This window comes from Lissotriton helveticus, chromosome 3_2 (assembly GCF_964261635.1).
Source record: "Lissotriton helveticus chromosome 3_2, aLisHel1.1, whole genome shotgun sequence".
Taxonomy (NCBI): domain Eukaryota; kingdom Metazoa; phylum Chordata; class Amphibia; order Caudata; family Salamandridae; genus Lissotriton; species Lissotriton helveticus.
This window is the reverse complement of record NC_136062.1, coordinates 301,570,414-301,580,867: the sequence shown is the minus strand read 5'-3', so window position 1 is coordinate 301,580,867 and position 10,454 is coordinate 301,570,414. Positions and strand designations below refer to the sequence as shown.

Sequence of the window (10,454 nt, the reverse complement as noted above, 5' to 3'; positions counted from 1 at the left end):
CCTTATGTTTCGATTACAAATGGAAATTTTCTTTATGGAACACCTGATCAGGACAATTTGTCTCCTCTGCATGATATCTGCTACTATTTTGTATCTCATTCTATTACTGGAACATTGTGGTCTCCAGACTGTACTATTATATCTTTTAAATGTAATTCTTCATATATGCTGGTTGAAATACTGATTCTTGATCTTCATTCAATTGCATTGATTTCACAGAGATAGTAATGTATTGCCCATGTTAGATCCCTCACAACACTTTAAGGCAACTTAGAAAAGTCTGTACAATCATTGGGGAAATCTGTTAGTTGATTTCACTAAGAGATTGAGGTTCAGTGACATGCATTTCACTTCATAATGTAGCTCAATTATTTTAACATTATTGCAACATAAATCCTGCATTTGATTTTGTGATATACATAGAATTATACTAAATGAGATATTATCTAACCCTAACATACATATAGTATTAATGTTAAAATAGAAAACCCTCTTTCTGAGCATATCAGCAAATGCTAATGCATTAATTCACACATTAACAACAGATACTGTGTTGACTTGGTAATTTAGAGATGGTGGAATACTGAAGTATTCTTAGTTGAACCCTAGTTGTCTACTAAGAAATGTGGCATTTTCACTAAAGTCATTCCTTATTTTCGCTTTAGCTTTAAATGTACAGTGCTTGGGCATGAGTAATGGCCAACCCTTGTTTCATTTACATCACCTAGACATTCATGAAAGAGTTAATCTTGCTAGAATAGCCTGGAGCCAGTAAAGGTATGAGAGAAGCTATGATTCTGCAGCCCCACTCTCATGCCCCCAGTTGCCAATCAGGGTGGGGGGACTGATGTACAGGAGGATGGCTCTGGAGTCTGGGCTCATGGGTGGCTACTATTGGGGATGGGGGAGTCGCAGCTTGTGACATTTGAGAGTGGTGTGGCATAAAAGTTGGGTATGGCTTTTATGTAGAGAGCAAAACGAACAAGTTCAATGACAAACAGAAACAGGAACTAAATTGCTGACATGCATTACCTTAACATTTTAAAACTTCATTTTTTGTAAATCAATCAGATTTGTTGGTATTAATGGAAAGGGCATGTATATAGGGCTCAACAGGGACCCATTTTAATGCTATATGACAGAGCCAGCTCCCCACAACCACAAACATCTAGCATCTAACATGTATCATGTCTAACTGTCTTTAAATAAAATTGAAGCATGTCTAGAGGGGTGATGAAACATTCTAGAAACATTGCGCAGGTAAGTCTAAATAAAGCAGCACCTTACTGCCTACAACTAAGCACAAACAAAACTGAAGTACTCATCATGGGCCCAAACCCAGACGCCAGGAATGACACCTGGTGGCCCCCCGCCCTCGGAAGCCTGCCCACCCCCACGGACCACACACGCAACCTGGGAATCATCCTGGATTCAGAGCTCAAAATGGACCTCCAGATCAACTCCGTCTTGTCCTCCTGCTTCTACACCCTCCGCCTCCTACGTAAGACCTTCAGAAAGGATACCCCTCGAACACAGAAAGAACGTCACACACACCCTGTTTACCAGCAGGCTCAGCTATGGCAACACACTCTATGCCGGAATAAACAAAAATCTGACCCGCAAGCTACAGAAACTCCAAAAAGCCGCCGCAAGACTGGTCCTCGTCCTGCCAAGCCACTGCCACATCTCCCAGCACCTGCACACACTCCACTGGCTCCCTATCAAAGCTAGAGTCACCTTTAAGATGCCAACCCACACTCACAAGGCACTCCATGACACCGGACCAGCATACCTGAACAGCCGACTCAAATTCCACGCACCCCAAAGGACCCTACGATCAGCCCAGCTTTCCTACGCCATGGTCCTCCTGCATCAGAAAGACCAGATTGGGAGGCCGCTCCTTCTCCTTCCGCGCTGCCAGTGCCTGGAACGACCTTCCGCTCCACCTCAGACAGAGAACATCGCTCCCCATCTTCACAAGAAACCTAAAAACCTGGCTCTTCGACAGACCCCCTTCTTGATGGACTGGAACCTGCGAACCTCCCCCCCCCCCCTCCCACACCTCCAGCGCCTTGAGACTTTATGGGTGAGTAGTCGCGCTTAACAAACACCTGATTTGATTTGATTTGATTTGATTTGACTAAACACACAGGGGCGTAACACAAGCCCACGCAGCCCCCGCGTTGCGGGGGAGCCCCGCTCTCCAGGGGGCCCCGAGCCCCTCACTGTAACACATCATTGATTTTAATGGACTGTGCGCACTGCGCACGCCCGGCATTCCCGCGCCCGTCCTCTTTAATAAATTGGATGCTGGTGCTGCCGCGCAAGAAGGCTTTGTCAAAATGGTGCGGGTGCCCCGGCCGGGGCCCCTGATTGAGGCACTTCACTTATAAATGTTGTTTGGGCCCCGGACGGGGCCCTGAGGCTCATGAGGACTGGTGGGGGGGGGGGGGGGAGGGGGGGGCGGCCGGGGCCCGTGAGTCTGGCAGCGGCTCTTAAGCAATAGTGCGGCCCTGAGCAGGCACTCTAGTATTTAAGTTTAAATAAATCAATACCTGAGTACATTCGGAGAGAGCAGGGTCCGTCTGGGACATCGTTTTAAAGCTACGCTTTTGGCGCCTGCTCTCACGTCGTCATAAATTAAATGGTGCTGGAAGTTGTTAGTTACTCCTGAGGTGGGCGGGCCGCAGTGGGAGCACGGGGGGACCCAGGGAGAGCCAGGCGCGAGCCGGTCTCTCCCTGGGCAGGTTCGCGCGAGGAACATCAACAGGTGGGGGGCTGATTAGCAGAGGGTTGAAAAGGGGAAGTCAGGCGGGGATTAGCAACTGCGTGGCGGGAGGCGTGTAGGGAGGTTGTTTTGCGGCGTGTATTTGTCGTACCTGGGTTTTCTCTGACCACATGGAGGACGTGGAGGAGGTCAGGAGGGCCGTGCGGTTCCTCTGCGATGCCGGGCGCGAGGACCTGCTGCGGCCGGGTGTCCCAGCGGAGGCGTGGGTCGGACTGGCCCGCCCACCTCGCAAGGCTTCCGAGGGCGTTTCCAGGGCCGTGGACGCTTGTTTAACCCCGGGCCCGGAGGAGGAGGAAGACGGCGAGGCGGCCACGCCTGCGGACGGGCACATGCTCGTTTTGCCGGTCGCTGCAGTGGAGCCCCCGCCGGGTGACCCGGGCGCCCCCCAGCAGGTATGTGCATTCCAGTTACTTGGTGCTGGTTCCCGCGGGGCGCCCGGGGGGAGGCGGGGGCGTTCTGCGGGCCGTCAAGCTCCGCGTTCAGGCGGCTTGGTCTCGGGGAAGACGGGGAGGCTGCAGGCGGGCCCTAAACCAAAGCGGGGGCGGAGCCTGGACTCCCTTGGGCACGCGCCGACCCCTCCCCCTGCCGGTATGCCTGTAGTCCCTGCCGTTACGGTGCCCAATTCTCCGGGGGGGGTTTCCCCACTCCTGTGGCTTAATGGCCAGTGTTTTATGCTCTCTCCTGCCATGCTGGGGCCTGGCCCTGCCCCCCCCCGCGATGTTGGCTCCCCGCACACGGGTGACGCCGGTGCTGGGCCACTCACTGCTGCATTGCCGGCTCCAACCCCTCCTGTGGTCCCCACTCCTGCCCCTGCTGTGGTTCCAGTGGGCACTGTCTCTAGATTGCTGCCCCCCCCGGCCACTGCGGCTGTGGCAGCCGGTTTGCCTGGCCCTCGGGCTGCCATCCCCACGCCCCCGGCTCCTGGTATGAGGGGTTTGTTCAACGAGGGGGCGCCCCAGTACCCGGGGCAAGCCTTGTTCCCGGTCCCCAGGGGGCGGCCAAGTGGCCACTTGGGGGGTCAATCGACTGGGTCGGGAGGTGTCCATGGTCTGGCGTCGGTGGGCCGTCCCTTGGGGGAAAATTGCGGTTCAGCTTTCAGGGACCATGTTGTCGCGCACCCTTCATCGTCTGGCTTGAGCGGCAGCAGTTTTCAATCTGCGCCTTCGGCTGGGCGGCTGTTGGCAGTTTCTACGGGCCCGGGAACTGTCCCCACGGCTGTTTCCAGTGGTGGGCTTTCAGGGGGGCTATCTGGAGCGGATACCTCTTCTACAGTTTTCTGTCCACAAAGCTTTCAGACCATTGATTGGCAGTTTTATGATGGGGGTATTGGTGATGGGGCTATGCCCAGTGGAAGTAATCAAGTTGAATTTTCTGATGCAGCTTTCGGTGGGAGTTTTCATGATGATGAGTTGGAAGAGGGGGAATTGAGGGACAAAGATGTTGGGCTTTTGGCAGCACGGGCCCAGGGGGGTGGGTTGGGGCAACCCACTGTTTCTCGTGTTTTGCAGGAGTCTAGAGCGGACCCTGCAGGTGTACGAGGGGCAGTGTGGTCTGGACCTTCTCAGCGGGATCGTGGGGCCGTCGCCCAGCAGTCGGAGCAGTTACCAAGAGGTAAGGATGGGTGGTGGTCAGTGTGGCAACCTAGGGAGAGTCTCCCGGTTAAGTGTACAAGATCTGTTGGTATGGGTGATGGGGTTGTGGTTGAGCGAGTCGCTCTGGCACCGAGGCTTGAGCGGCCCGTAATTTCAAATGTGCAACCTAGGGAGAGTCTCCCGGTTAAGAGTACAAGATCCTGTGGTACGGGTGATGGGGTTGTGGTTGAGCGAGTCGCTCTGGCACCGAGGCTTGAGCGGCCCGTAATTTCAAATGTTTCTACTGTGCAAGTTGCAAAAGAAGTTTCTATATCGGGGGATGGCGGGGTGGATGCCACTCGGGTAACGGAGGATAGTATCCTACCGAAAAAGTTGCCTTATTCTGGGGTGGGGATGCCCTTGGGGTCCCATTTATCTGAAAAAACAAAGAATCTGATCTGGTCTGGGGCTTTTGTAGATGTTTTTCGTCTTCTCCACAGGGATGTCCAGGCAAAAGAAGGGTCGAAAGAGGAGGAATTAGAATTGGCTCGGAGGCCTCGCGTTCCGAAGTCCATAGAGAATTGGACTTCGGCCTTTCTCATTTATGCCAGCGTTTATTGTCAACGTCATCCTGAGAAAGCGATAGACATGTTTAAATATGCAGATGTCATCCGCAAGGCTCACAGTTATTTTGGAGGCTTTGCTTGGTTGTCCTACGATGACGAATTTAGGGCGCGCATGGCCGCTTTTCCTGAGCGTTCGTGGGGTGCGGTTGACTCTGAGTTATGGTTGCAATGGATGGCATCGGCAAACCCTCCTGCTACGACCCACACAGCTAGCGGGCAACCTGTGTTTTATCGGCCCTTTTCAGCTCGCCCCGCTCAGTCTGGGGCGGGGGTTTGGGGCAGAGGTCAATCAGCCGCTTCTGGCACTTGCTGGCATTTTAACAGAGGTTCCTGTAACAGACCCGCTTGCAGGTATAAACATGAGTGTTCACAGTGTGGAGGGAAGCACGCCCTCACCCAGTGTTTTCCCGGCCAGAGATGGGGTGATCAGGGACGGGGTTCTGGGGGCAGGGGGCAGCACCATCAGTCTGTTTACAAGGGCCCCTACTCCTATTAGGCAGGAGGTTCTCGACCTCTGGCTGGTGGATTATCCGGATTTTGAGGCAGCTAAGATTTTGTCTTGGGGCTTCAAAATTGGGTTTCGGATTGGGTATCAGGGACCCAGGGTGGGCAGGTGGTCGGATAATTTGAAGTCTGCGAAGGAGAGTCCACATGTGGTGCGGAAGAAACTGGATGCAGAGCTTGCGGCTGGTAGGATTGCTGGTCCTTTTGTGCATTGTCCCCTGCCTGACTTGATTGTATCACCCCTGGGCGTGGTGCCCAAGAAGGCGGAAGGGGAGTTTCGTCTTATTCATCACCTGTCCTGGCCCGAGGGTTCCTCAATCAATGACTTTATTGATCCAGCTGACTCAACTGTCACTTATGCTTCGGTGGACGATGCCTTACGGCTCGTGCGCACGGCTGGTGTTGGGGCTTTGCTGGCGAAGAGCGACATTCAGTCGGCTTTCCGGCTATTGCCCATTCATCCTTGGGATTTCAGTCTGTTAGGAATGCATTTTGATGGTAGTTTCTACGTGGATCGGGTGTTGCCCATGGGCTGTTCAGTGTCATGCTCCCTGTTTGAAACCTTCAGTACCTTCCTGCAGTGGCGATTCACTTTTGTCAGTGGCCACGCGTTGGTCTGTCATTACCTTGATGATTTTCTTTTCATTGGGGAGGGTTGCTCTGGGCAGTGTCAGTCGGCTTTGAACATCTTTCAGGCTCTAGCGGAGGAATTGGGTGTCCCCTTGGCGCCGGACAAGACAGAGGGTCCCTGTACGTCCCTGACTTTTTTGGGGATCGAAATTGATACTCTGTCTATGGTGGCGAGACTGCCTGTGGCTAAAGTGAAGGAAATGTCTGCTTTCATACATCTGGTGTTGGGGGAGCGGAAAGTGGTTTTGAAAACTGTTCAGAAGTTGTTGGGTTATCTCAATTTTGCTTGCCGGGTTGTTCGGGCGGGCAGGACGTTCTGCAGACGTCTGGGTCTGTCCATGTCCGGAGCAAGCCTTCCCCATCATAGGGTGCGCATTACCACCGCTGTGCGTGCCGATTTGACTGTCTGGCTTCGTTTTCTGCAAGACTTTAATGGCGTGTCCTTGTTTTTTGCGGATGAGGACATGGTGTGGCAAGTACAGTTGTTCACTGATGCGTCAGGGGCTCACGGATTCGGAATATTTTGGGAAGGTCGATGGTGCGCGGCCGGCTGGCCGGCGCACTGGAAGGATCAGGGTCGCAGCATTGCGTTTCTGGAGCTCTTCCCGCTGCTGGTTGCTTTGCACCTATGGGGGGATGAGTTTCAGAATCGTTCCGTCTTGTTTCACGTGGACAATTTGGCTGTAGTACACCTTGTCAATCACCAAAAGGCTCGCGATTTGCGGGTTTTGCGGCTCCTGCGCGCATTCATGCTGCGGTGTCTGCAACTGAATATTGTCTTTAAAGCGCGGCATGTTCCTGGTACTTCTAATTGCATCGCTGACTCTTTGTCTCGCTTTCAGTGGTCCGAGTTCCGCAAGTTAGCTCCTGGGGCGGACCTGGCACCAACACCGATCCCACAGTACGTATGGGACCTGGGGGATTGAGGGTTCACCACTTGGTGGAAAATTCTGTGGCTGAATCCACCAGGCGGGGTTATGTGAAAGCCTGGTCTGAGTTTCTGCAGTTTTGCAAGGTTTCGATGGGGCCGTTCAGGGCTGGTTGGTCTGATGAACAATGCATCTTGCAGTTTGTTTTACATCTGGCGGACAAAGGCCTGGCGCCCACTACCATTTCGGGTAAATTGGCTGGGGTTTCTTTTTATGGACAGCTTTGGTGGGGGAGGGATCCGGTTGGGGGGGTGTTGGTTCGTAAATTGTTGAAAGGTTTGGCCAGGCTCCGGGCTGGGGGTCAGCAGCTCCGGCAGCCCGTGACGTTTGAATTGCTCCAGTTGATGTTGCCGGAACTGGAGGTGTGTTGTCATGATGCTTTTGAGTGTGCCAAATTTCGTTTGTGTTTTGTGTGGTTGTTCTTTGGGGCATTTCGGGCATCAGAGTTGCTGGGGTTGCGGGGCAGGGTAGGCATGACCAGCGGTGAGGTGGTGTTGGAAAGTGACAGAGTGCGACTTTGGCTGCGGGCATCCAAAACCGACCAGATGGGGAGGGGTAAGTGGGTGTTCCTTGGTAGGAGTGGGGTCTCTGCATGTTGCCCGGTTGGGGAATGGGAAGGGTTTGTGTCCTCTCCGCATTTTCTACAGGGGTCCATATTTTGTCATGCGGATGGTAGTCCCATAGTGGCATCTCAATTGTTGGCTGTATTACGTAAGGTCTTGTTGCGTTTGGGGAAGGACCCTGTTCAGTTTGGTACCCATTCCTTCAGAATTGGTGCGGCGACGGAGGCCGCCCGCCTGGGGTGGGACTGGTCCCAGATCCGACGCATTGGTCGTTGGCGTTCCAAGTGTTGTGAAAAGTATGTGAGGAAATAGTGCATTTTTGGCTGGTCTAACATTTCTTTCTCTCCTAGGTCCCTGGCTATCAGTCGCCGGATGCAAAAGAAGGGTGTGGATACTGGGGCACTCTTTTATTAAACGAGCAGCTTTAGCCGCTGCCAGCCAGCTTTGTGGGAGATCACTTGGCCTGAACAGTATGACACATGAAGTCTCATGGCATGGAACAGGGGGAATGCGCTGGGGTGGGCTTTTTCCCGCCTTGGCTGCTTTGGTTTCGCAGTGTTTGGGGGGCCCTCCGGATCTCCTGGTGCTACATTTGGGAGAGAATGACTTGGTTTCTCTCTCTGGGCTGACCTTGTTAAAATTAATGAAGCAGGACCTGGAAATCATCCGAACCACATGGGAGAGCACCATGCTCATATGGACTGAGTTTGTGCCCCGTTTGCACTGGCGTGGGGCACGGACCCATTCTGCCCTGGAAAAGGCTAGACGGAAAGTGAACAGGACAATGCGCCTTTTTTGTCAACATTGGGGGATATACAGTTTGAACCATTATCATTTACAAGTATCTGAACATCATTTATTTTGTGAGGACGGTGTGCATCTCTCAGCTTTGGGCCTCTCTTTTTACCTCCTTGAACTCAGGGACTTGATTAGCAAGGTTCTTCAAGTACAGTTGTGGTGTGCTCCTTCCTTTCCTTTAGGTGGGGCAGGAAAACGCTAAAGGTTTTCCTGGGTGGCGGGTTTTTGTTAGTGGGGGTGGGCAGCCTGGAGCGGGTTGGCCATCCTGAAGGGTAGCGTTGGGTAGGCTAGGGTTAGTAGGCAGGAGTTTGTTCGGGGTTTTGGGATTTAGGTTTCGTAGGCTCACTGTAGAGTTGAATTATGTAAATAATAAATAAATAATGAATATGTTTATGATATTGATGATGCACCTGTCCTAAAATAAAAGTGGCCTTTCTTGCTCCTAAAAGAAGGTGTGGACAATGTTTTCTTGCGCGAGGGGGGACCCAGGGAGAGCCAGGCGCGAGCCGGTCTCTCCCTGGGCAGGTTCGCGCGAGGAACATCAACAGGTGGGGGGCTGATTAGCAGAGGGTTGAAAAGGGGAAGTCAGGCGGGGATTAGCAACTGCGTGGCGGGAGGCGTGTAGGGAGGTTGTTTTGCCCCACCCACCCTCCCTCTTTTTTCTTTTTCTTTCTTTATTTCTGGGTTTGTTCTTTTGCGGTGCTCTAGGCACTGTTTTAGTTTAGGTAGGTTTGCCACTGTTAGGATGGGTGCCTTTGTTCTTTTGTAGGCGGGTTTTTGTTAGTGGGGGTGGGCAGCCTGGAGCGGGTTGGCCATCCTGAAGGGTAGCGTTGGGTAGGCTAGGGTTAGTAGGCAGGAGTTTGTTCGGGGTTTTGGGATTTAGGTTTCGTAGGCTCACTGTAGAGTTGAATTATGTAAATAATAAATAAATAATGAATATGTTTATGATATTGATGATGCACCTGTCCTAAAATAAAAGTGGCCTTTCTTGCTCCTAAAAGAAGGTGTGGACAATGTTTTCTTGCGCGATTGGAAGTTTCCAAATTTGTTACTTTCATTTTTTGCGGCAGCCAGTACAGTGCGTCATCACCGCTGCCCTGCGACGGGACGGGAACTGGTTGAAAACGTGACACAGACTCAGTGTTATCACAAAGTCGAGGCTGCTGCGTGGCTCACGGAGGTATTTGTAGTTTTAAAACGTTACAGCCTGGCAGACACTGACCCTGTAGCTCTGCTGTCTGCTCTCCAGGCTGAGGGTGGTAACTGCTGCAGAGGATTAGGTAGGCTCCATTCACTTGACAGTTTATTTATTTAAAACTGACGAGAATGTATTTAATTTCGGGCCCACTGTGCTGGTCTGAGAGAAATCGGGCTCACTCTGACACCTGACAGGAATGTTTTAAGTCCTGCTGTGCCCCTGCTGCCTCACCAGCCCTGTCCCCCGCAGAGATTCGCGTGTACAGTGCTCTTCCATCTATGGGTCCTCACTTTTCAAGGTAGGAAGGATTGCAAGTATTGAAAAAATATACCGGATATTAACATTTGTTCATGTACACTTAAAGCCATTTGTATTCACTTTTAACATGACTTTTCAGTTTTCGTTCATTTTATGTATCAGTCAGGTATCATTACGCGAAGCTCTAAAGCACGTTTTCCTACTGTTTGCAGGATGAACTAATGAGGGAGAAAATACTGACTTTTTGTGATTATCTTTTTCTAATTTTCTACCGACCGTTACACTAAATAAGAGTTTTTGGTTGCACAAATGGGTGTAAATTCTGATATTTATATGTTTCTCTGGTCTTCATTACTTTATTTTGCTCAAGAGAAAGTCTTACTCATAGTTTTTGAATGCCACTCATAAGTACACTGAAAAAATGAAAATGTCACTCATAAGCAAGTATGCCTGCCCAGGCTCCCTGTGTGTTCCGGGAATTGTCTAGGCTGTACTATCTTGAAAAAGCCTAGCAGACCAGAGCCTGTAACTTGTCGATGACCTGAACTGGCATCTGAAAACAAGGATTCTGCAGACTACCAACTCTTTA

The 10,454-nt window shown here is 51.7% G+C and overlaps 1 protein-coding gene across 1 annotated transcript; it reads left to right on the top strand.

Moving 5' to 3' along the window:
- Window positions 1–3,764: 3,764 nt before the first annotated feature.
- Window positions 3,765–9,297, top strand: LOC144826309 (uncharacterized). The gene is made up of 2 exons (XM_078684650.1): window positions 3,765–4,399; window positions 7,962–9,297. Exons 1-2 carry the CDS (start codon window positions 4,129–4,131, stop codon window positions 8,609–8,611), a joined length of 921 nt encoding a protein of 306 aa, XP_078540776.1. The 5' UTR covers window positions 3,765–4,128; the 3' UTR covers window positions 8,612–9,297.
- Window positions 9,298–10,454: the final 1,157 nt, after the last annotated feature.